At 35.5% G+C, this 27,885-nt stretch overlaps 1 protein-coding gene across 1 annotated transcript; it reads left to right on the top strand.

Moving 5' to 3' along the window:
- Positions 1-1,290: 1,290 nt before the first annotated feature.
- LOC104451107 (receptor-like protein 9a) lies at positions 1,291-26,670 on the top strand. The gene is made up of 6 exons (XM_039315843.1): positions 1,291-1,479; positions 3,160-3,235; positions 3,447-3,551; positions 21,524-21,655; positions 21,726-21,803; positions 26,000-26,670. The coding sequence occupies exons 1-6, from the start codon at positions 1,291-1,293 to the stop codon at positions 26,668-26,670; spliced, it is 1,251 nt and encodes a 416-aa protein (XP_039171777.1).
- Positions 26,671-27,885: the final 1,215 nt, after the last annotated feature.

Here is a 27,885-nt window from a genome sequence, read left to right as displayed (position 1 = left end):
TTCCCTTCTCCATCTCCTCCTCCTGCTCTTTCGATGGTCGCTCCTTCATCGATTTCTGCTGGATCTGTTGGTCTTCTTCCTCTGCTCCATCTCGATGTGGCTTTTTCCTCCTTATGGAGAACTCGGAGTAGGCCTTGGTCATGTGGATAGGCCTACCGGAGAAGAAGATGAAGAAATCGTTGAGGCATCGTTTGGCCTGATATCGGTGTCTCCTTTATGTCTCTTACGTCTTTATTTCATAGAAAACTCGAAATTATATTTTGGAAAAATTGGTTACATCGCTTAAATAAATTAATCAATAGAAAGTATTTTTATTATTAAAAACAATTTATGCCTAACTATTTTCGTAAGTGATGATAATATTTTCAATTCATTCATTTTCGTAAGCGATATAAATAATAATTTCAAAAAATAGTTTGCAAATCTTGAGTCTTTTGTGAAATAAGATTTTTTATTTTGTCAAAAATTATTTTATTTTTTTGCAAGATTTATTGGCCAGTTGTTGAGAAATCAAGTAGTAAAAATTTGAAATTTTCAACAGTATTCATGTTATGTGATGAAAATATTTTGAAAATCGAAATGTTTTTCTCTTAAATTGTCGGAAAAAAAATATATCAAGATTCTTAATTTGTATTATCTAGACAAAACTACACAACAAAACAAGTACACTAAAATTTTTAAATTAAAAACAAATTTGTTAATTGACTATGACAATTTAGATTTGAAATGGCAACTTAATGAACATATGACAATTTAGATTTGAAATGGCACCTTAATGAACATCACAAAATACTTAAATAAAATTATGCCATCAATCAATCTATACCTGCGCTCTAACAAAATCTCATATCTTTGTCATCAAGGAAGAGTGTCAAATTCCACTCAATTTTCTAAATAAAATCTAGAACCCTCTAGCAATGTCTTTAAGGCTTTGGTTTACTTGTGGTTGGCAAAGGGTGTGGCCTAGGACGAAAAGAAAAGAAAAGACCTCTGATAAAGCAGAGATTTTTGTATGCGCCATGTCGGTGGAACGGGCCTATAAAAGTAGAGAGCGGAGAACAAACCAAGTCCAAAGCCTCTTCCCATTCATCAAACTTTGCGAGTCACTTTCCATTGACCACTCCTCGGCTTGTCCCAAACTTCCATGGAGTTCTCCTTATTTTACAAAACCAAATAACTAGCCCTTTATCCAACCTACATAGATGAATAGCCAAAATCTATCAAATCTTCGAATCATAAATTGTAGAAAATGGTTCAATCCTGTTCGCCGAAGGGAGCAAGTAGGCCATAATGGTAAAATTGAACGGGCAGAGCCTCTTCACTGTGAAAAGCTATGGGTGTGTTGACATTGGCAGGAAGAGGAATCATGGGATGCTTGGAGAGGAGAGAGAGGAGTGCAGTGCACCGCTAGTGCTCGAGATCAGAGCTGCCTTCAACTATCCGAGTGGGTCTTTGTTCTATCATGGCGGAACAGGTAGGGTGAGTGCTGCGGTTGGGAGGGCATTCAGGTGCGATGATACCACTTCGCAGGCGACTCCATTATTTCTAGACCACACACGAGACGAGATTCGAACTTGGAATTCATTAGGGCTATTCATGCCTCCTCATCCCTTCCTCTTGAGGACCATCGAGTGTTGGATTTCAGTTGGAATGATCTTAACAGTGAATCTCTCTCTCTCTCTCTCTCTCTCTCTCTCTCTCTCTCTCTCTCTCTCTACCTATAATACACGAACACAATATAGAATTAATTACAAGGAGATTTTGTACATTGTTGTCATGCATTGACAAAGATTTATCCACTAATTTTTTTATTAACTAATATCATCTAACGGTTAATAATTGATGATGCTCTATTATAATATTGTAAAATGTCAAAAAAACTTTCCATAAAACTTCAAAAAATGTCATTTGGAAGTCATTTAATTTTTTTTTTTTGTAATTTCCTAAATAGATTTTTAAAATATTTTCTATATTGAGTTATTACTAAGGGTCGTGCTTTGGTGAGATCAGCCAAAATAGCTCGAGCAAGTTGATTTCTTCTTATTTAATTGTAACGTGCTATTTGGAGAAGTTTTAAACGAAGAAAAAAGTGCAGGAAATAGTAATTTCGTTTTGTTTTATGTTGAAAATCAATTGAACATCCTCAAGACCCAATTTTTTTTTAAAATTCAAATATTTCAACCTATCTTAGGTATTAAAATAGAAAAAAAAAAGAATATTGAAAATGATAGAGATTGGGCTTAAAAATTTAAATTTACAATAAATGAAAATTAAGAAAGGTGGATTCTATTATCGAAAAGATTTTATTTTCTTTTTAAAGGAAGGGAATCCCTTGAAGATTATTTAGTAGTGTACATTAACATGTATATTGTCCCAACCAAAATTGCACGATTTACGTGTTATCTCTTTCCCTGCTTTCGTATTTTTTTTTTTTTTTATCGACCTGCTTTTGTATTTTTGAAACATACGATTTGAAAAGGTTTTCAAGTGAAGAAGCACGAGTCAAATAACTGTGATTAATTCAAACAAATGACATTAATCCATCAAATATCCGGACTGTTTGATATAACTAAGCATATAAACCTACTCTGGCTGAGAGTGAGTGTGGTTAAACATGCATATGTATGGGTTTTAGTATTGAAAGAATATAAAAGACATCAACTTATCAAATCGAGCTTTTATTGCAGTATTAGTAATTCTTGTTAAGGATTAAGTATATCGATATACGGAGGGTCGCATTCATATAATCTGAAGGACCTCATGGTCCCCATATAAATTCAAAGGGCAAGGAACAACGTGACTTGAGAGCTGAACAAAAAATGTGACTTGAGAAACAAATGAACTGAAGAGCCCGCGCGAGACGTGTGTGATTGACTCATGAGATTTCACTTGATCAGACGTCGAGGGCATACTGCGCCCGAAGAAATTGCAAGAGTAATATCTATCCGGCCATGCATTAAAACGAATCCCATACTTTGTACGGCCTTTTTTTTCATCCAAGGACTCAAATTCGTCCCTCGAGCACGTCGAAGGTGTACGTGAAGCATGAAATCTTATTATGCCCGTGTCTCTCAGTTACGTTGGTGACAGGTTCGAAGCTGGAGGTTTTGGACGTGTCCTTCAATAATATGTCAAATGATGCTTTTCCAATCATTACAGATATCAGAATCGATTCGTCACAGTTACTCAGAGTTCAAGAAATATGTGGTATCAGTCTTGACGGATCTCTCACAACGTATGAAAAACGTATGAAACGAGGCTCAATTTATTACTAAACTAAGATGAATGAACGACATACAACCATAGTATTGTTACATAAACTAATTCAATATAGCACACCACCGAAAGGGGGTTTCAAGTAAAATTGTCAAATCCTATATCTTACGAGTCTAATTTCTCATAAGCCCATAAAACCTGTGTGACATCTGGGCGATCTCCTCTTGTAGCCGAGAGCCAGAAGCACCATCTCTCCGTGAAGAACAGGCCTCTGACTGTCTTGGCGGCTGCTTCAGCTTACTTCTCTGTGTTTGGAATTTACGACAATGAACGGAGTATAATCCAGCGAATCCGAAAACAGTGCCAGATTTAGCTCCATCGAAGGAGACGAAGCCGACACCAAACAATGTATATCGGTGATGGATTCCGAGGGCCTGCTGAATGATGTTCAGGCGGCTACTCCGATTTTCCGCGCATGCACTATTGAGGTTACTGATTCTACTCAGAAAATGTTCAACGAATTGTCCGAGAGAGGGGAAACGAGAGTAACTGCGCTCTAACTTGGATTACTTGTTACGTCAGCAATAAGCAATACTCTTCCCTCTTCGACTATATTGAATATTACAAGCAGAAGAGCCATTGCTATGGGTCCTTCTCAAGCGGATGAGGTCTTCCTGCTAGATTCTGCTTCGCTGAATTCCTCAAACTGCTGGAGACGTGCTCTTGCAAAAACCAGAGAGGTGTTAAGGCACTTGAGACTCCATAGATTGAGCGGCTGGCTCTTGTATATCAAACCAGCTGGTGACTCCATATTGGTTTTTTTTCACAGAAGATATGAAGTCTCCTCCATTGGGGTACATTTTTCCTTAAGAGATTGAACCTCTTGCTCTTTCTCCCCCTCCAATCTTTGTGCCTTCCAACATCTGGTAGTGGACGGAACCAAGTACAGGAAGGTCATTGCATGATCAGAAAGTTTAGTGCATAATGAGCCTACTACACATTTATAAATCTCATACCTCTTCTCAGTTAAATACACAAAATTTCCAATTTTATACCCTTAAACCGCCTCAAAATAAATTTAAGAAAGAAAGAAAAGGACGAATAAATAGTATAACTGGACAAACAATTGGTACCATAAATTATGTTTATTAATCTTTAGAAAATGAGTTCACATAATAATAACAACATGAGATCTACGAAATTGAGCAATCATGGATATTACTTGGACTTAGCCTTTGGTAGGTTCGACCACATATAAGGGTAAAGGTCTTTGATGGCCAAAATGAAAAAGCAAAGCTAAGAGTGACATTAGTAATTAAAATGAAACAGGTTGAGTCTTGAAGCTTATTATTGAACTTTTTCATGAAAAATCAATGATTTGTGAACATTTTTCTAAAAATAGTTAGTTGTGTTGGTTAGAAAAACTAATCAACAGAATATACTTTTGTCATCAACAATAATCTTTGCCTAAACGTTTTATTAATGATAAAAGTATTTCTCATTAATTCGTTTTTGCAAGCAATAGAAGTGAATGTTCTTAGAAATATTTCAAATTGGTTATATTCTGTGAAATATATGCATCTAAAAATTAAAGTATTTTATCTGTTTCTTATCATTGATTTTTTTCATTCATCACTCTCGCTCCAAGATAGATATATATATATTTTCTTTTTTTTCTCGGTCTAACGCCTTGCCATCGACTTCGGGACGCCATTTTATGGTCATGTGTGCGGACTAGAGAAGACCGCTAACAAACGTCGGCAGCGGATCCAACTCAACGATAGGGCCTCGCTCAATTCATTATGGGCTTTTGGTAGGTGTACAACTTTTACGGACAGTCCCAGCCAATTCAACATCAAAGATATTCGACCAAAAAAAAAAAAATCAAAGATAAAATTAAAAAGTCAAAAATCAAAAATCAAAAATCAAAAAATCAAAATATAAAAAATCCACGTCCTCAGCACTAGTGATGCTAAAGAGGAAAAATTAACGATTAATACTATTCAGGAGCCATCAAGAACTTGAAAACCGGAATTGGCCCAACCGAGTCAATCCCGCATTTCTCGGACACGATTCAGACGGGCCAGTCCATGGGGTGGATTTTTCTAATTTTGTTTTCGGGCTTCCCTAGGCTACTAGCCTGGGGCAGTCGAGATGCCATTAGCAAAAATAAGTGAAGTAGTAATTATAATTGAATGAAGTGAATTGCAAAGGAGATACAAAGATACGCATATGAGAAGAAAAGGCTGATGAGAATCGATGAAAGAATGGTAGGAAATATATTTCAGATTCTGCATCCATTCTATTAATATGACACTTTGCAATGGTTATACATACAAAACATTGTTTATTCATCTTATATCTTGCTATATACTTCCATTAGAAAATAAAATTTGACAGGCTATGAAATCACTAGTAGCAAATTTCCACATGGGACCAATCTAATCGTCCCTAGTCTAGAAATTGCCATCAAGTACATTTGTGATAAATATATCATTCGTTAATTTCCATAAAATTGGATTAATACCATGAAAAAATCACAAAATTGGTACATCTGTGACAAATAGAGAGTAAAATCTCAAACTAATATTTCATTTAACTACATATCATCCAACTCAACAATTTAACAGCAAAATTTAACGTAAACTAATTGAAAGTAAATTTATCATCGGTATACTAGTTTGGTATCTTTAGTTTTGGATAAATATGTCACATGTGAACTAATTTGAGATAAATTTGTCACGAGATATCCGAACTTGTAAATTGATAAGTTGAGCTTACTAACATATTTTCAAGCCAAATTTATTGCCCCCATTTTCCTGTAAATATATTGGGAAAAATTATAAAAATTCTTAGACCTATTACACGGCGGCTAATTGAGTTATAAACTTTTAATTTTGACAATTTAGTTAAAAATTTTAAACGATATATTAATGTAGTCTTTCCAATTAATTTTTACCAGAAATCGCTAACATAGATGCCGGTCGTCCAACATGACAAGCTTATTTGTTGGAGTTAATATCGAAGGAAAAATTTTCAAAAAAGAAAAAGCTTAAATTTATTATATGACGGCCAATTCAATGCTAAAATTTTAGTTTTGCCAATTTACTCATAATCTTTTTAAACAATTTGTTAATGTAGTATTTTCGACCAATTTTAACTAAAAATCACCATGAACGTTGGCCATCCTATGTGGCTAACGTGGACAATTTTGCGTATTTTCTTAAAAACTTTGAATTTTATTTTTGTATTCTTTTCTTCTCTTATCTTTTTATTTTTTTCTCTTGTTCTTTCATTTAATTAAAAATTTGTCAACATTAACACTAACTATATCATGTAAAACGCCTGGTGTCCACATCAAGATTTTCGGTCAAAATTAATTAGAAGGACTACATTGACAAATTGTGAAAATGTCTATATTGGTTAAATTAAAATATTTAGGATTAAATTAATATATGTATAATATGTTGAAAATTTCCTTTTATAATTATCCCTAGTATATCGTGATCTTTCTTTTCAATTTCATCATGTAGGGACTCATTTATAATTTGAGCAAGTCATTTTGGTCACTTGCGATAATTTAAAGAAAAAAGGAGACAACCCTTTGCTAGTCCGATGTAGGACTATGGCCGCCAGTAAGCCAAATCTGGTGCCGGCGGTTGTCGGTTGAGGTTGCCTGAGGTCGTGCGACTTTCGGCGGCCCTCTCGGGCAACCTCTGGCAAGAGTTGCCTAGTTCGAGTGACTCGCCAAGAGGCCCGAGGTCATGCGAACCAGTTAAGGGCCGCTAGAGGTTGCATGATCTCGGGCAACCTCAATTTGATGGCTGCCTTGGCGGCCATAGCCCTTCTTTGGTCCTACGAAGGGTTTCGTTCATTTTTCATATATATACCCAAAGCCCATTGCAAAAGGTTTTTTCCCAAGTACACATTCAACTTAAAGTCCATTTGTAAAGAGGTTTTAACCAAACACAATTTGTATTTCTCCATATAGCTTTGACTTTCAGCATTTGTATTAAACTCAAAGCTTATTTGTAAAGTTGAACCAAATGCATCCTAAATACCTCTTTTCTCCGTCAAGCACATGGTCAATACTTTGAAAATTGGTCAATGCAAGGATCCTTTTCCTTACGCGGATTTAAAAAAAAAAAAAAAACGGATTGCAATTTTCTGAAGTCTAAAGAACCTTATATGGTCATGGTCATGTTAACCCCAAATTCAAGATGCAAGGAGCGAGGGACGGAGGCAGAAAAAGGAAAGGGAAAAATAAAACATAAGGAAGAAAAGAAAAGGGAAAAAAGGAAAAAAAAAAAACAAAGAGAAAATAAATCTAGACTGTCCAATGACACATGTGGTGAGGTATGGGAATAAATACATTAGAAATGCCATAACTTTCATACGATGCTCACTTAAGCGCCATAAATTTTTATTCGCTCATTTGAATACCGTAAATTTGAAAAATCGATCGTTTAAGTTCTATCATCGATTTGCCTCACCAAAAAATCTGATGTGAACATCGGTTGTCCTATATGGTATCGCCAGTGCTGACAATGACAACTAATAAAAAAATTCAAAAAAGAAAAAAGAAACCATGTTGAAATGGAAAATTAATAATAATAAAAACTAGGGAATGGCGATGGCGACCTCAACCTTGTCTAGCCATGGTAAGGCTTGCCCTCACCAATGCCAACAAGATAGACAAAGCTGTTCCTAGCCTTTGGCCGGTTTGAGTGACTGGCCAAAGGAAAAGTTAAAAAAAAAAAAAGTGAAAGAGAAAAAGGAAAAAAATAAAAATATTTAAGATATTTAAAAAAAATCGACATATTAGCATAGGCGTCAACTAACCAAAATTGGTCAAATGGATTTAATATATATATATATATATATATATATATATGTATGTATGTATATATATTCACACACACACACAAAAGGTTTATCACTAAATTGGCAAAAAAAAAAAAAAAAAGATTTATGACTAAATTTGTACAATTACAATAAATTTAAGATTATTTTGATAATTTTCCCGAACTTTACATCGTGTTGCCTTTATTACTGCCCTCTAGTTTGTCGTTATGTGATGCTGTTCATGCGATTGATAGAAGTAGTTTGTGTATGGTCACTTAGATGAATGAGCCTAGGAATTAAAAACGAACAAGATTGCATGATCAATGTTTTTGAAATAATGAGAAAAATTAAAAAATTAGGGCGTTTATTAGATTTTAGCTTAATCAAATCCCCATCCTTGAACACTTTAGTTCACAAAAGTGAAATGATCTCCCACATTTCGCTTGGCTCATAACCGGTTTTCAATAAGTTAGTGGTGACTCTTAAAAAAAGAACATGATCCCATAATTAATGGAGTCAACCAAAGCAACGATGGATACGGATTGGGCGTGCTAAGCGCAGGTGCTTCTTTGCGATTGGGACCATTTGCGCCTGCTTGGTAATCAATCAAATTTCCTTGATGTTCACCTCAAGATGATTGCGATAGCTACGGACAGTTTTTATATTATAATTCAATAGACATTCGAATGATTATTTAATAAAAAGATTTTGCGAAACTTTGATTTTTTTTTAATGTTCTTTCGATCCTAATTAGAATTATTAGTTACTTAAGATAGTGACTTGGATTTATAAAATTAAGTTTCAAGTTTAATAGACAGTGTAGGAATTTATGATTATATACCGTAGGATTATATTGTAGCTAAACTCTGCAGCATGGCTTCCCTCTTTTCGCACTGCCCGGGGACTTTGCACATCCCTTGCATTAACCCACTGTTTTTATTTACTCTGAACAATGTTATCTTTAATCATTTACACTACAGCTTTGGCCATTAATGAACAAATTCATTAGAACAGTAAATTATATGTTTCCAGCAATTATATAACCAATTGACTTATTTAATGCAGAAAAAGAAATCAGCATGGTCTAAGACTGCCGGGGACCTTCCATCTTCATTTCAGTTCCCTCGTTTACAACTACATGGTATTTTTTGTTCTCCTTCTTTTTTTTCTCCTTTTCACGATTAATGACTTTTGGTTTTCTGAATAAATAGCGACAATTTATTGACTACCATATAACATACTTTCGTGCTTTAATAGAAAAAGAAAAGCTTATATTCATAGGCACCTATATATTGAAGGAATACGTATATATGCGGCAATCCCTCTATATTTTCTTATGCGGCAATCCCTCTACATTTTCTTTGTGAGCTGCCTTTCCTTGTCCTCTTAAAATTTCTTCTTCTTCTTCTTCTTCTTCTTCTTCTTCTTCTTCTTCTTCTTCTTCTTCTTCTTCTTCTTCTTCTTTTCCAAATTCTATTGATTCGTTATGAATTCTTTAAAAACTTATTCATTTTCCAAATTCTAATACAACGTGATGATTGATTTTAATAATGAAATATGACAAATTCACTTTGACCTCTGTCATTCTCTTTGTAAATAATCATTTATAGAAAGAAACCTAAATTACTAATTTGATGCTCATGTCATTGCATGGATAGAACGTTTTGTGCAATGCACACATAATAAATCTCAAATCTTGTCATTTAAATACACAAAGTTTCCGATTCTATACCCTCAAAACGCCTTAAGGAAATTCTAGCACATAAAAAGATATTTAAATTATATAATTGGACAGACATTTGGCACTGTATACTATTTTTATTGATCTTTAGAAAATTAGTTAATCAGTTGATAATGATAAACATCATGTATGTTACTTGGACCTGGCCTTTACTAGGTTTGACCACGTGTAAAAGGTGAAGGTCCCCGATGGCCAAAATTTGAAAAAGTAAACTAACAGTGACAGTTACAGAAAATAAAATAAAATGAAAGACATTGAGTTCTGAAGCTTACTATTGGTATCATGGAAAATCAATGACTCATAAACATTTATCTGAAAATAATTTCTTCTACCAATTTAAAAAGTTAATCATCCGAAAATATCTTCATCATTAGCAATAATTTGTTAAAATATATGTCTTGAGTTTGACCTCAATAGATAAAACCCAATTTGAAATTAATTATTATTTGTGGAGGTTTTAATATTGCGAATTGATATTGACGAACGTCTGAATATAGATTTTCTATGTAGTGTCGGAGTCCAAGTCGGACGAAGATTCCAATCAAAACAGAGAAAGGAAATATACGGATACATCAATTTTGTAATCCTCACGTTGGAGTCTGAACCGTGAAATAAAAGAAAGAAAAACATGGTTGGATTTTTGTTTCTTAATCCTAGTAGGCGTGGGCTTCTTGGACGTGGTCAACACGGGTTAATAAAGGAATTAACAAAAGCCGACTTAAGTGGGACTTTGCCAAAAGGTTAATATTGACAAATATATGTATATCAGTGAAATAAAAGAAAGAAAAGCATGGTTGGATTTTTGTTTCTTAATCCTAGTAGGCGTGGGCTTCTTGGAAGTGGTCAACACGGGTCAATAAAGGAATTAACAAAAGCCGACTTAAGTGGGACTTTGCCAAAAGGTTAAATTGACTAATATATGTATATCAGTGAAATAAAAGAAAGAAAAGCATGGTTGGATTTTTGTTTTTAAATCCTAGTAGGCGTGGGCTTCTTGGAAGTGGTCAACACGGGTCAATAAAGGAATTAACAAAAGCCGACTTAAGTGGGACTTTGCCAAAAGGTTAAATTGACTAATATATGTATATCAGTGAAATAAAAGAAAGAAAAGCATGGTTGGATTTTTGTTTTTAAGTCCTAGTAGGCGTGGGCTTCTTGGACGTGGTCAACACGGGTCAATAAAGGAATTAACAAAAGCCGACTTAAGTGGGACTTTGCCGAAAGGTTAATATTGACTAATATATGTATATCAGCGAAATAAAAGAAAGAAAAGCATGTGGGCTGGAGGGCCTTCTGACCCCGAATAGCATAAGTGAAAGGGGGCTCAGGCAGATCCTTGGTTACAAAATAAAAAACAAAAAAACAAAAAAAAACAAAAGAAAAGAAAGAAAAGCATGGTTGGATTTTTGTTTTTTAATCCTAGTAGGCGTGGGCTTCTTGGACGTGGTCAACACGGGTCAATAAAGGAATTAACAAAAGCCGACTTAAGTGGGACTTTGCCAAGAGGCTAATATTGACTAATATATATATTTATACACACACATACACACGCGCGCAACACAAATCAGGGTTTGCGGCATTGTTAGTAAGAAGAGTAGCGTGGTTTTGAAGTGTCGTTTACGAGTGCTCGGCAATTGGGAAAGGTTTCGTTTGTGCAATTACACCAGGAGTTTTTTTGTGTTGAAGTCGATTAAATTGTTGTGGTAAGAATTTGTGTATAATTCTTTTGTGAGATTGAAAGATTATTTAACAAGAAATTGTAAGTCTAAACATTGCATGAACTATTGAGTGTAATTGGGATTTGGAAAGCACTAAGAGTGTTTGAATAATTCGAATGTGATTATAATCGCCGATTATAGCAAAATTCGTCGTTGATTTCCTCATGGATGTAAGTCACTATAATCAAATCATGTAACTTTGATGTTCGATTTATTTTCTTATTTTGTCTATTTTATTGTTTAATGCTTGCTCTGCAACACAATCTTTGCCTAAACGTTTATGTTGATGATAAATATATTTTATTTTAATTCATTTTTATAAGCGGTAAAAATAATTATTTTTAAAAATATATATTTCAAATCGGTTTTTTTCAAGAAACAAATGTAACCTATATATCAAGATTATGCACACTAATATCTCCAACATTAACAGCTCAAGTGAAAGTAATATTATGATCAACCAATATATATGGGTCCTGCAGGGAGCAAATGAGGGGGAAAAATAGCAATAATAGAATGAAAGATGTCAAATTTTAAACCTTCATATCAGACACATGCACAAATGTCATTTACTCGGATCTCGTCCGATGGCTCGTGGGGGAGAAGCTCCGATCGTTTTGGGATGATTTGCGTGGATGGGTAAATGAGAGAGAGTGAGCTGAGAGAAAAGGCTGATCAAATCCAATGAATAATTAAAAAACAAAAGGTTTTACCGATAGTGAGTTAAGATGGAGATACGCGGGAATTGCAAATTCTTCACAACTGAAAGTAATTAACATAAATCACTGTCTTTAAGATGATTCATTACGATTTGACACCTGGTATTTACCAACACATTTAGACCTTGAGGAAATCAGAAGTGATTATGGAAAAGAAAAGAAAAGAAAAGAAAAGGAAAGAAAAGGAAAGGAAAGAAACTTCCAATCCATTAGTAAATGGATGGTGACACCCGACTAATTTAATGGATAAATGACTAAATTAGGAATTTCCAATTCTATACTAGAGAAATTGCTCATCATTGATATACGACAATTGTCTATATACACATCTATTAATATTCAGATTATTCTTAAAATTTCTCAACAGTGGCCTAATGTTAAAAACAAACCTCTCTTATATATGATTATAGATTAGGTATTGCGAACCTAACATATTTTGGAAACCCTTTTCAGATGAGGTATATATTGGAAACCTTTTAAACCAAGTCATGAGAGCATTTGTCTTTAACTTTGATATTTATAGATTTCATTTTATTCCGCAGCGGTCACGTCCTCCGTAGTCGCTACCGTCTCAACTGAGCTCCTCTGCTTCAATCAGAGAAAGGGAGAAAGAGAGATATGTATATTTAGTTATTTTATGGGTATTTTGGATGAATTTCCTCAAATGATTAGAGTATTATGGTCTGCTGGTTAATATTATCGGATAAAGTTACTCCAGACTTCAGAAAATTGCAGTCCATTTTTCAAATCTGCATTAGGATAAGGTTTAATTGTCCTTGCATTGTTTCAGAGTATTGGCCAAGTACTTTATGAGACAGATGAACGGATTAGATCTTATGCCCGATGGAGTTACTGGAGTGAACGAGCTAAACACTATAATTGGGGAGCTTGCACTGATCGACCCTCATTCCACAGGCCCTTTCTTCACATGTCCTAATAAAAGGTTTAATGATGGGAACAAAAAAACATTAAACATATTATATTGATATCAATTCAGTCATAAATCTTTTAATTGGATTAATTTAGTCCTAAACATTTTTATATTGATACCAATTGAATCATTTGGCCAATTTATATAAGAAATTATTGACGTGGACTCTAGCCATCTTACATGACACAATTTGTGCTAACGTGGACTTTTATAATATTTTAAATAATTTTTGTTGAATTTTTAATTAATTTTTCTTTTTCAATTTTCTTTTCCTCTTTTCCTTCTTTTCTGTTTTTTTCTTCTTTTTTTTTTCCCACCATTGCCAGCAAGCTTTGCCAGACCTTGCCAGCCACCGGTGAGGGTTGTGGCCCTTGCCCAACCTTGCCTAGTTGTGGGTGAGGTGCATGAGGCCATAGTTGAGGTCGTAGCTGCCTTCACCCATGGTTGGCAAGGCCCCAACAAGGGGCTCAATTGGTTCGTCTTGATTTCGACCTCAAAGATTTAATTTCATTCATCGAGCTTTCCGACATTTCACCTTCGATTGATATCGTCCGATTGAAGAGGGATCGGAATCGCTTTCTCTGCATGAAGTTGAGCGATGATGCTCAAGGCGATGCAGACCCTAGGTCCTTGGAGGTGACCTTGCTCCTCCTATGGCTTCTCCGCTCACTCTCTCTCTCCAACCCCTCTCTCAGAAGAAGATGATGCTCGCATACTTCACTCGAAGTCCCCTCTCTCTCCTACTATGGTCATAGGCGGCCACAGGGGAGGCCACCTCCCCGGGGCCTCACCTGAGGCCTTGTACGCCTCGCCCACATCTCAACGAGGCTGGGCGAGGCCCATGACCCTTGCTGGTGGATGACAAGGGCTACCAACGATGGTTGTTCCCTCACCCAGTGATCGGCGAGGTCCAGCAAAGCTCATCGACAATGTGGAAAAAGAACCAAAAAACAGGAATATAGGGAAAAAATTTAATAAAAAATAAAAATTACGACAAAAATTATTAAAAAATGTTTTAAAAAGTCTATGTCAGTAATTTCCAACTTATGGACCGAATTAGTACTCATGTAAAACGGCGTAAGACTAAATTGGTCCAATTAAAAGATTTATGACTAAATTGGTATCAACATAATAGGTTTTTGGTACTTTTTCCTTGAATGAAGATCTTATAGCGAGCAAGCTTGATAGGGTCTTCATTAATCCAAATTGGTAGAATAGGTACATTAACTATTCAGTAGAATTCTTGCTGTTGAGTATCTCGGATCATTCTCCATGTCTGGTGCATCTGAACACTACCGTTAAGAGAAGGAAGCTCTCTTTTAAATTCTTCAATTTCTTGACTGAAAGCCACAATTTTCTGCCAATAGTCCATGTTTGTTGGCAATAGGAAATTAGAGGATTTAAATTGTTTACTCTAGTGAAGAAGCTCAAAGCATTGAAACAACAACTCAAATATCTGAAATCAAAATTTGGTGACTTGCATCTGAAAGTTAGGGAAGCCATGGAGAACCTATAGCAATTACAATGGGATCTTGCATTCTACCCTTACAACATGAGCACTCGGGAGGAAGAAAAGGCACAATTGAAACATCTACTAGCCCTTAGCAAACATGAAGAATCATTCTAAAGCCAAAATCTAGAAATTTATGGTTCAAGAAGGGGTACAACAAGAGCAGGATTATCTTTGCCTCCATGATGCGCAAAAGTGCTTAGAACAGAATTAATCGACTCTCACCTAATGATGGAACTATTATAACATATGAGGGAGGTTTGAGGGATATAATTGTCTATTATTATCAGCTCATACTTGGCAATTCTAGACACATTCGTATCCCTTACAAGGGGCATGCTTCCCTGTTCCCCAAAGATGTCGGTGGCCTCATTGCTTCGCTGGGCTTTCAACGAACTAAGATCCTTAGATTTCTTAAAGGTCACAACGATTTCAAAGCTCCGGGTGTAGATGGATATAACAAGTTATTCCACAAAAAAGCCTGGCCTATCACAGGGCAAGATATAGAGGATGTTATCATGGAATTCTTCTCCTCAAGAAGGATGTTGAATTCTACTTTGATATCCCTTGTGCCGAAGGTCTCGAATCCATTTCGCCTCATGGATTTTAGAACCATCTCATGCTGTAATGTTTTATGTAAGATCACATTGAAACTACTTGTAGAAAGAATCAGCTATGTCCTTCCTCTAGTTGTTGGCCTCAACCAAACTACTTCCATTTCGTGCCGATAGATCTCGGAGAATATTCTATTTTGCCAAGAACTCCTCCACAACCACCATAAAGATGACAAAGGTAAACACGTGAAAATAATAATTGACTTCATGAAAGCTTATGACATGATAAAATGGGAAGCAATACTCGGGGTTCTTAGAGCTATCAATACACCCTATCAGTTGATTGATTTGATTGCTCAATGCATAATTACACCGAGGTTTTCGATAAACCTCAACGGTGAACAAATCGGCTATTTTGCTAGTTTCAATGGATTACGTCAGGGTGACTATCTCTCTCCTTTTATATTTGTCTTGGTTATGGAAATTCTTGATAGAATCATCACCGAGAAAGTTGCCACATCTTCTTTCAAATATCATTGGCACCGCAAAACTATATAAAAAAATAAAAATAAAAATCACTCACCTATGCTTTGTGGATTTGTTTCTTTTTGCTCATGGGGATGCAGATTTTGTCATTTGCCTTGTCAATGCACTTGATGAATTTGCAGCTATCGGAGGGCCGCACTTCAACCTAGATAAATGCCAAATTTTTCTCTCTGGGTTGACCAAGGAAGATAAGGGCATTATGTTGGATCACACACCTTTCCCCACAAGTACCCTCCCAATTAGATACCTTAGTGTTCCTCTTGTCACTAGAAGACTCACACACAGATTGCAAGGGTCTGAGTGATAAAATCTTCAAAAGAAATAGAAGGCTAGGGCATGTAACATATTAGCTATGCTGGTCATCTCCAGCTGGCAAAATCGGTACTCATTTCCATATGTTCTTATTAGATACAAACATTTTTACTTCCAAAGCAAACTATAGATGAAATGGAGAAGAAGATTAGACAATTCTTATGGGCTGGAAATGCAATTGGTCATAGATCGCACAAAGCTGCTTGGGAAGTTTTTTGCTAGCCAAAAAGGGAGAAAGGACCAGGGCTACTCGATCTAAAATTGTGGAACAAAGTTTTGCTAGGTTGAATGCTTTGGAACCTCATAAATTGTCTGTCTTCTTCAATGTAGAGTAAATGGGTTCACGATACCAAAAATGTCGAGGCAACCTGATTATGCAGCTTGAAATCAAGAGTAGTATGGCATAAAGTTGGCATAGTATTCTTAAATTAAGACCAGCTTTAGCTTCGGCCTTATTTGGATGAAGATATTGTTGCAATGAGATATATGATGAACTTAAGAGTGTGGGACCGACTATGTAATGTTATCAACTAATTTGGACAAGTGGTCTCAGCAAAAATAGTTTTACTAGCTGGCTAGTTTATACAGATAGACGACCAAATGGAGATCGTTTCATATTGAATGGCTGAAGTAGACATGCGTTGTAATTTCTATGTGTCCGGTCTGGGAAACTGAGAACATCTACGCTTTATGTGACCTAGACTAGAAGCATATGATGTAATATCCTCACACAATATTTTTTGGACAAGTGGTCTCAGCAAATATAGTTTTACTAGCTGGCTAGTTTATACAGATAGACGACCAAATGGAGATCGTTTCGTATTGAATGGCTGAAGTAGACATGCGTTGTAATTTCTATGTGTCCGGTCTGGGAAACTGAGAACATCTACTCTTTATGTGACCTAGACTAGAAGTATATGGTGTAATATCCTCACACAATATGGAATTCGATGTTCCTTAGAAGGATGGAATAATGAACTCCAATGGATGATCTAGGCTACTAAAGGCAAGGACTTGGCGGCGAGGATTCTCAATGTATCTTTCGTAACGACCATATATTGTATTTGGATGAAGCATAATCGTGGATCTTTCCAAAACAAGTCTAATGATGTCCCCAGTGTCTTGGCTAAAGTTTGTAAAAGTATAAGAGGGCAACTTTCGCACTTCGAAAATTTTAGACATTCCGAGACAAATGTAATATTGGCTATCGTATGAAGACTTCCTAACTTCATATATTTTCTCATTCTTAGTTACATTTGTAATGTTAGGAATGTCCCTAAGCTTCTATACGTCATATTATAAATGATTATTAAAAAAAAAAGTAATATGGTCTAGCGGGGTTAAATCAAGATGGAAAGAGAAATTGAGTTACCGTGCCGGCTTTCTTTTCCGTCATCCTCGCATTACTTTCGCATTATGAGTCGGTCCCCTTCGGATAAAAGCTGCAAAATACTTCACTTTTTGACTGGGATGTCCATTATAGCTTGACCCAGATTTCTCCCAAGTCGTTTCGGTCACTTGCCATGAAAGCTGGGAAATGCTTTACTTTTCTTTTGTTTTTTAATTTCATTGTGATGTCCATTATAGAAAAGTCGTAAGACCTTGACTTAGTTTTTATGCGAAAGCAATGCGAGGATGATGGAAAGCAAACCGGCGAACAGGTCACGGCAAAGCTTTAATGACCACGGGGACGACAAGATGTGTTGCATCTTTTGGGTCGAACAGGTCTTTAACAGAAACGTATTACCCACGTGTCATGAGAAAGAACTTTGCGAACTCTATACATATGTCGAACTATATCTGGGCCATCCGATCTTATGGAATCCCTTATCTTTAGCATTTCATATTCGATTTAATATCTATTTATGTATGTATATATAATAGTTTCTCATAATTGACAAAATACCATAAAAAAGTGGACTTGGGAGGCGTCCATATTGGAGGGAAGTGGGAAACTGACAGGGTGTTTGGAAGAAAGACACCTTGCTCAAGATTAAATCCGTCTTCTGTCGTGGCACCATGTTAAAAAAGATTTTCATCAAAAACTAACAAGTATTCGAGAGTTGCCTAAAATTAAGACTATATTATTTTATATTAGTCTATACAATGATAATTAATTTATTTTGGGTTTATTGATTCTATAATTAATTATGAGATGTACTGAATGTTGATCTACATTGTCTCAATCGCTTTATCAAATTAATGGAAATTGCCTTTTCTTCTTCTTCTTCTTTGTGACTTGGGAATCGCCGTACAGTTGGCGACGTAAATTCGGGATAGCGCAAGCAGACCCACCTCCCACGACGTCGTAGGTAAGGCGCGCAATGTGCACACCAGGACTTGAACCTCCCCCCTTCCGTAATTAGAGAGGAAAGGCCCAAGCCAGCACCCACAAGCAGGGTGGGTGCCTTCTTTTTTTTTTTTCCTTCAATAACACTTACTGAAATTTAACTGCATTATCTATCTCAGTTTTTTTTTTTTTTTTTGTGAAGCAATATTAGGGCACGTGTTTTTCTTTTAAAGCTTTGGTGAAATTAAATGGCAACTTTTTTCCTTCTCTGATTTAATAATAATTTTTTTTATCATTTTAAAATTGTCATCTCTCTTTCGGAGAAGTCTTGGGTCAGGTCCACGGCGATAATCACGTGCTCTGGGGAGTTTGGCCCCAGCAGACTTGACTTTGCCCACAGTTTGTTTCGCGGAGCTGGCCCAATCGTCATCATCACTCCAAAGTGAAGGACTCTGCACGTATAAATGAAGGTGGCCCTCGTAAATTTGCACATAGTGAAGCAGAAGAAACAGATGAATACACAAAACAACCTTATAAACATGAATTGTCTTTTACTGTATACATGGACTTGGGTGTTGGCCGTTTTGATGGGAAGTGGAAGAAGCATGGGGTGCTTGGAAGAAGAGAGGATTGCACTGCTCAACATTGAGGCCGCCTTCTACCCCCCAATGGGTCTTCTTTTCTGTTGTGGCGCAACAATCATGATGACTGTTGCGACTGGGACTCTGTGGAGTGCGATAACACCACTTTGCGGGTGACTCGATTATATCTGAGCAGTACATGCGGTTGGAAATTGGGAGAGTTCGGCTGGAAAAGAGAAGAGTCTAGGCCTTGGGTTATTGACGCCTCTTTATTCCTTCCTCTGGAGGAACTTCAAGTGTTGGATTTAAGTGGTAATTCTCTCATAGGTAAATCTCTCTCTCTCTCCCCCCTCCCTCCCTCCTATTTGTTTCATTTTATTTATTTCAATTATGTTTCCAAGTAATCGTTTACTTTTTGAACAAGGAAAAAATGTCATACTATGGTGCTATAAACTATAGAAGTGAATTGAGTGAATTCATGACAAACACGTGATTGCACAAAAAGTATTACGACTTATTTTCCTTATTTCCCTTTCCTTCTTTTCTCCTATAATTATTGGCATTTCTTATATTGTATGTTGGTTACATCTTCGGACATCTATATTTATTTGGATGCATGGACTCGTATCTAATAGGAGAAAGCAAATGGTTCCAGAATCACAAGCCACCCTACCCTTCCATATATATAGACATGCACGAAAATCAGATACACGTTGGGGCTTTCCAGGTCAACCTCTAGTCTATTTAGATAGGGAAAGTCACATTTAATGTTATGTAAATAAGGCAATGGAACATAAATAGAAGAAGAAAATAAGTTACACATTGATCAGATTTACGTAATCATATTCAACGATATGAATCAGAGCTCCTATTCATCGTTCTGACCTACATATACTCAAAAAGAGAAGCAGAGATTATATTAAGTAACATAACAAAGATGAAATTAAACCTTTTTCGACTCCCCATTTTCTTCATGCGCCCCCTATGATGGTGTTTGGATCATATTATCCTTGGTGAGCTCCACTTGCTTTCAGACTATATCCACACTCGAATGGGTAAAGCGGGGACCAATTTTTCTACATTCTCTATTTCTCTCTTCACTTGCAAATTTTGTGTTTTCTTTAGCTTGAGAATGCGAAACTCCTCACTCTCTTTCTTGAAGAATTCTTGCAATTTTTATCTCCGAATTTTTTAGCGCTTGAAAATTTTATCTTTTCCTTTCCCCCTTCAGCTAATGCAAGCGCCTTGTCGTCCTTCAACATTGTTGTTCATTGTTTCTTCTTTTGTTGAATTCCTCTGTTTAGCGAGTGGGGAAAGTTTGGTACGTGTCTTTCTTGACTCTCCCATGCACCCCTCAGAGAGCTTTGGTTTTCTTATTTTTCTTTTGCTCGTTCTAAATTTTAGATGGATCTTCAATTGCTTTTAACGTTTTTCTCATTGCCACAAGTTGAGGACAAGAAGTGCTGAAAATGATAAGAACGTCGCTGATTTTAAGGAGCTCCAAACTCAGAGCCCTTGGATCCCAGCAACCCCAGCCAAGCCCATTTTTTCCCGGCCGAAACATTCTGCTAACTTGAACGATGAATAGCAGCTCTCTAAGAAGAGAAGATGAACATCAGCGCATAGAAGTACATAAAAGACAAAAGGAATAAAAGAACAGGGAACAAAAAAAGAAAATCAGAAAAAATATGCATAATGACGTTGTTTCATTAAGAATTGTATATGTCAGAATCGGTCATGTTACGTAAGATGAATATCGATGATGGAATATCACTTCAGCAATTTGTTAGAAATATTATATTGGAATTCCATACAAATGTTTAGAACTATTTGCAAATTTGAAGAGTTTAGGACTAATTGACATCCGTACAACAGATTTAAAGTTAATTTGGTAATTATCCCCCTTCAGTTTCTGTTGGCTCTCACACTTCTTCTCTCACGCACAAACACACCATGGACCCTCGTATGAGCCCTGCAACCCTTGAGCCTCCCACTTCTTCTCTCACGCACAAACACACCATGGACCCTCGTATGAGCCCTGCAACCCTTGAGCCTCCCACTTCTTCTCTCACGCACAAACGCACCATGGACCCTCGTATGTGCCTTGCAACCCTTGAGCCACCATTGCTCGATTGAGCCCCAACCTTCTCTTTGCTTCGACCCAAGATCTAGGTAGCGCTGCGGCTGAGCCACCGTTTCACGAGGAGGCGGTTACCTTGCTCGAACCGCATGACAATACTATGCCATGCATATTGCCACGTGATAATCACCCGTGTAAAGTAAAGATATGTTAGGTGGGAAGCACATGGCTATCTTAGCTTTGCTAGTAAACTAAATATAACAAATACCGTCAAAAGTGCAAGTTACTCGCTTATGAAATTGGTTTACAAAGTCACGTGATGGAGACTTTTTCGATGCTTGAGTATGTTGGACCGACTGGTTTATGCCTATAAATCAATTCTCCTCGTCATAAGCATATAATTATTCTTAGTATATAAGATATATGATTTCTATAGATAATTGATTAATCATATTGCATGCATGAATTTTCTATAATCAGATTTAAACGGAACACTACACCTGAAGAAATTGAAGAGGCTAGATCTATATAACAATGATCTACAGCAGGTCCCCTCATTGTACAAGCAAACTTTAGTGGAGGCTCAAAATTTGTCTTCCAGTCAGCTTGAAGGTACATGTAAAATAGAAGACCATGTCTTATTATGTAAAGTTCGATGTTAAGCACCTTTTGTCAATCACAGGTGTGCATCTCGAGGAGCTGGATCTTTCGCATAACAGTTTGGTCAATGATGAATTGAATGGTGCGAAGTCACTGGAAGGTACTTCTCTGGAAATGCTTTTGTTTTATCAACCTTTTGAGATAAGATTGTCTTGAACATAGAAGGCATGACTGCATTGTATTCGACGTCCTCCAGATCATATTTCGGCCGCACATTTTCTTCGAATAACTTGGCGCCAGCGACTTGTGTCTAGAAAAGTGATTCTATGTAGTTGTTTGATTTACGCTTGACATGGGGAGGATTTAGTTAAATGTCTATGGAAGCCATTAGTAAATGTATGTCATGCTCGATATCGTCATTGTGGGATCATGATATCGGTGATCCTTAAAAATTTGATCTTTTTAGTTTGATCCCTGATCTTTGAAGATTGAAGTTTAGGCATATGCTTTTACTTTTGTTCAACTTTTTTACCGGCATGCCTGAAGAATAGCTTTTAAAATAACAGACCAAGAGTTATTGCTTAAGAAGATACAAATAGTCCGCAATAACAATATACCAAAGGAGTTCAAAATTGTTCAGGATTCTTAATCAAATTAAATGCAAAAGTTAATCAGGAATCAAAATCAAACAACATTTAAAGTATACTTGTTAAACCACAATTGTGGTCAAACATCAGGGATTGCATGTGTAAATAAATTCAACGAAGCCATGAAGCCTAAGAAATTAAATGACACTGAAGCTGAAACAAAGCAACCTTAGATTGTTTTTCACTTTGTTCTTTAAGCTTATTCTAAATATCGTAGATCTTTCACTTTGGCCTCTTGTTAAATCTGGAACACCTGCAATATGCACAACTGTGGAGACATAGTTTCTTGTATTATTTTTTAATTAAGTTATATATGAGATAAATTATTTTGTACTTTTAAACAAGGGAAAAAAAGGACACACACCATATGTTGTTTATGGTAATACTTTCTGTGCTCGCTTAATGTACTTGTATTTTTTTGACAAAAAAAAAAAAAACAAGTACAATAAGCGAGTCAAGTTTTCGAAACCTACTAATTTATTCTCGAGTAATACTTGATACTGATGACAAAGGGGAACGGTTGCATTTAATTAATAGTGATTACGCTATCAAAAAGCGAAGTACCCTTGACTGAAAAAAATATCTTTCTATCATAATCCTAATTAGCTATATTGATTGGCCTGATGCTAAGATCTGATCATTTTTTCTGTAATAATCACTCTTATTTGAATATAATATGATGAATAAAATAAATAAATAAAAAGACATTCAAGAGTGGGCATGTCAACGAACAATATGTTCAGGCGTCACATTTTAAAAAAGCCCATAGATAGCCTTTACCAATAAGCACCACTTAAAAACGAATAAACATTTCATCTATATGACGTTCATTTGGACAAAGATACATCTACTAATCTATTATTTATCCCTTATGCACGGTTAAAACCAGAACTGAGAGAATGTTCTCTCATGTTCTTGGAACGTAGCACCTCACCTTGCCTTATGATAGGCACGTGACAAGATACATAACATTCATATGCAAAATGGCCAACATTAGACAGATATGGTTTTCGCTAATTGTTCATTATCTCATACTTCAATATTTCATTATTTTAATTATTAAAATAATGAACAAAGAGAAAGTACATTTCACGTGACACTTCACTTTATCTTCATGATTACAACGTGGCAAAGCATATTGCATAGTTTTTGCCACGTGACCTAAATGCGACAAAAAGTATGTATTAGCTTATTGATTTATCCTCAAAATTCTCTCTCCAATTAATTTGAATTTCAAGTAATGGATAAAGAGAGAGAATACTATTACAGGACATAACTAACTTTGAAAGCAACTTATAAATAGGTTATCAAGAAAAAGTTTTCTAATAGTAGCTTATTTCTTCATATGATTAAAATTTACTTAGGAAATAAGTTTTACCTTTTCGGTCTGTCATTGAATATTCTATCTCTTATTTGAATAATTTTCACTTAAAGTAAGCTTTCACTTATCTACCAATTTCATATATAGTTAAACTTAGAGTTATGTTCGTTCATATGCTCATCATGTGGCAATTCACTTCACCTTATAAACATTGTCTTAGTAGTTTGTCATCAACAAGCTTTCATCTTTGCTGAGTTTAATTTTAAAAAATAAGTATAAAGAGAAAGTACCTTGAAAATCTTTTCCGACATTGATCTTTTTTGACTTTATCTCTCATTCATTTTAAATTTTGAAAAAAAGTAAATAAAGACAATATATCTCAAAATATGAAATTTAACCATTTGATGTAATTTTACGCCACAGATGCCACTTCACTCGTACATGTAATTGCCATGTGCATGAATTGCACGGAAATTTGGCCACATGGAATGCATTCGGCCAATACGTTCTAAACTGTCGATTTGTTTTTCTTGAAATTTAATGTCTATAGACTTAATATGAAAAACACAAATAAAGATAAAATATCTTCAAATGACTTACATTATTCCAAAAATTATATCGTTCAACATTTATCTCTCATTGATTTTAAGATTGAAAAAATTGAACAAAAAGATAAAATATCTTCATATGACTTTTATTATTCCAAGATTATCTGGTTCAACATTTATCTTTCATTGATTTTAAGATTGAAAAAAAGTGAACAAGCATAAAATATCTTGAACTACGTAATTTATTCATGTAATCTAAAATTTAAATTAAAAAGATAAATATATCTTATTACATGAATAATATTCATATTTTGAAATATAACCTATTTCAGTGGAGTTATAAATACATAATTTATCTATTTTTAAAATTAAATTAAATAATTTGAATGGCAGCTTATTTTATTTCTTATTTTGCATAATATTCTCTAAGTTTAAATACTACAGTAACATTAATATCTTAAACATCAGATAAAAAAAAAATAGTTTACTTCACACACGAATATTCACACTTTATTTAGTTTCGCTTCCTCTAAAATTCACTCATCTGAAATAGCTTATCTCATTTACGCAAAGCCATCTAACAGGAAATAGAAATGGAAAAAAAAAATTCATCCAAAGTCCACTTATTCGTACGAGAGAGAGAGAGAGAGAGAGAGAGAGAGAGAGAGAGAGAGAGAATTTCTTGTACTCAATTTTGGTTTCAATGGTGCAATCATAGATTATGAGAAAATGATATTTAATTTTGACTTAATTGAATGAAAATCATATTTAAAGTCTACGGCATTAATAAAGAAATCCACATAATTATAATAAAAATTAAATTGAATTTATGAAGAAGATAATAGTAGTACTCTTATCTTATGGCTCTACTGTAGATCTATTTAGCTGAAGTTTTTAGTTTAAACATTTCTCTCACGTTTTGTTTGTACGATTTGACAATAATTTTTAGTCGTGTATTTCATACCCATTGGGTAACAACCCCAGATGTTAAACACAAGTGAAAATATCTTTGACGACAAAATATGCCCATGCAAAGCACGGGCCTCGTAACTAGTTGCTTTCTCATTCTCAAATTTTTATTTCTTGTGGAGTTTAAATTTGAAAGAAAAAATGGTAAAGAAAATTTTCAAATATGTCAGTAAACGATATGAATCATATTACGGATTTTTTTTTTTTAATATAGCTTATATAAAGAACAATTTTTGATGGGATAATAAATGAATTACATGTAATTATATATGTATTGGTTTTGCCCGTTTATGGTTACAACCCCATAATTTGGGGATAACTGGAGTTGAAAAAGAATAGAAGATAGAGGAGAAGGTTTCGTTAAATTTCTCGTTAGACTAAAAGTGTTAAGAAACAACATACGGTTGATCACACTGATTCAAATATCTTGCATGCTAAACGCATGTTTGATGACTAGTTAACTTAAAAGGGAAATTAAAAATAGCTAACAATGAATCGTTTTTTGAAAAGTACAATCGTTTGAGAGGCTGTCCATATGATTACGCCTTAATTCTAGGATAATATCAACTTAAGCCTTCGTTTCCAATCCAATTCAAGGTTTATCAAATTCGGGAAGTAATTAAGCTTCTCCACCTCTCTTGTGCTAATTAATGTAATGCAAACAATAGTGGAAATGAAACATTGTGGTGAGGCGATTCAACTACAAAGCTCCATCTTAACTTCTTCTTTTTTTCTTTTTTCTTTTTTTCGGATATTAGACTGCACAATCTTTCTATCCTCCATTGTCGACACAAACCATGATCTTGAGTTTTTAATCATACAAAGTATAATTTACTGACAATACTCATAGTTGCCATGTCCACTTCAACAGGCTTGTGCGGATTGAGGAACCTTGAAGTGTTGGATATTAGTTTTAATGAATTTTCGGGCCCTCTTCCATCATGCTTCTTCAATCTGACCTCACTCCGGAAACTTGATGTTTACGATAATCATTTTAGCGGGGCCATTCCTTTGTCTGTCCTCTCTAATCTCAAGTCACTTGAATTTATTGACTTTTCTAGAAATGCATTTGAAGGCTCACTTTCCCTTGCTTCCATGGCTAACAACTCTAACCTTGAGGTATTCCGCCTCCTCGACAACCACAATCATCTTGAAGTAAATACGGAAGAGCCCACTTGGTTTCCTTCATTTCAACTAAAGGAGTTTAGTTTATCAAACTGTCCGCTCAATAAAGACACAAATGGCGTAATTCCCAGCTTTTTGAAAGAACAACATGACTTGAGAGTTGTTGAAATTAGCCACAGTGGAATGACGGGAAATTTCCCTAATTGGCTATTGGTGAAGAATTTATATCTACGAGAATTCCAACTCAGAGGCAACAATTTATCAGGTGCTTTTGCTTTGCCTTCCAATTTGAGTCTTGATGGCATGAGGCTTTTTGATGTGTCTGCTAATTTTATTGGAGGAGCTTCCATCTTGGATTGGTTCTATCCTCCCGGATTTGCTTTTTCTGAACTTGTCAACCAACTTATTGAAAGGTAGAATCCCTTCCTCAATGGGCAATATGGCAAAAATGTATATATTGGACTTGTCCAACAATGGTTTTACGGGAGAGATACCAGAGATACTAGCTAAAAATTGTTCATCACTTAAAGCATTGAAACTATCAGGCAACAATTTGCAAGGCCAAATGCTACCGAGGTATTGTAACTTGCCAATATTGACATTTTTGTATCTGGATAATAATTGTTTCACAGGGGACATATCACCTTACGTACTAAATAGCTCCGCCTTGCTAGTTTTGGATGTAAGTCATAATTTCCTAACCGGAACACTTCCCAATTGGATTGGAGATATTCAATCCTTGGAAGGGCTTATGATGTCAAGTAATTTATTGGGAGGTCCTTTACCATTGAGCTTTTGCAACTTACATCATCTTGTTCTTTTAGACCTTTCAAGTAACAACCTTGGGCCCTATGTACCCACTTGTGCCAATGTTACAGTTATGAGGTTCTTGCATTTAACTAATGACGCACTTGCTGGGCATTTTCCGGAGTTTCTTTCTGGAGCTTCATCGATTGTCACATTGGATCTAAGACATAATGCATTGTCGGGTGAGGTCCCTAGCTGGATTGGTTCACTTCATAACTTGAAGGTTCTTCTACTACAAGGAAACAATTTTGAAGGTTCAATCCCTCTGGATTTATGTCTGTTGAAAAACATGACCATATTGGATCTCTCAAATAATAATCTTTCTGGAAAAATTCCTCCTTGCTTGAAAGATTTGACATTTGGAAATGATGGGGTATCTTCAGACTTTTCTGTTCCCTTGGGCAATTGGGATTTGACCACTTGGGCTGGGCTTCGCAGAGAATACACATTGGCTTCAACATTTAAATTAGAAGAAGTAAACTTTGTGACAAAGAGAAGATTGGAATCATATAAGGGCTACATTCTACAACTTATGTCGGGAATGGATCTCTCAATGAATAATTTGACGAGCTTTATTCCTCTAGAGATTGGCCACTTGAGTGAACTTCGAGCCTTGAACCTATCACACAATCATTTGATAGGATTGATCCCTGAAACATTTTCCAATTTGAAGAATGTAGAGAGCTTGGATCTGTCCAACAACAACTTAATTGGTCCTATCCCTTCGCAACTAACAGAGGTCTATGCCTTGTCAGATTTTAGAGTGGCTTACAACAATTTGTCAGGCAAGACACCAGACCGAAAAAATCAATTTGGAACTTTTGG

Source organism: Eucalyptus grandis, chromosome 6, assembly GCF_016545825.1.
Source record: "Eucalyptus grandis isolate ANBG69807.140 chromosome 6, ASM1654582v1, whole genome shotgun sequence".
Classification (NCBI taxonomy): Eukaryota; Viridiplantae; Streptophyta; class Magnoliopsida; order Myrtales; family Myrtaceae; genus Eucalyptus; species Eucalyptus grandis.
Note: the sequence above shows the minus strand (reverse complement) of the source record. Positions and strands in the feature narration are given on the sequence as shown.

What these genes read in the sequence shown, in the direction of transcription:
- LOC104451107 (XM_039315843.1), top strand. Translation starts at nt 1,291, where the DNA reads ATGGTAAAATTGAACGGGCAGAGCCTCTTCACTGTGAAAAGCTATGGG. An exon ending in AATTTACGACAATGAACGGA is followed by an intron (nt 3,552 to 21,523) that starts GTATAATCCAGC and finishes TTCTATAATCAG; the next exon opens with ATTTAAACGGAACACTACAC. An exon ending in GTCTTCCAGTCAGCTTGAAG is followed by an intron (nt 21,656 to 21,725) that starts GTACATGTAAAA and finishes TGTCAATCACAG; the next exon opens with GTGTGCATCTCGAGGAGCTG.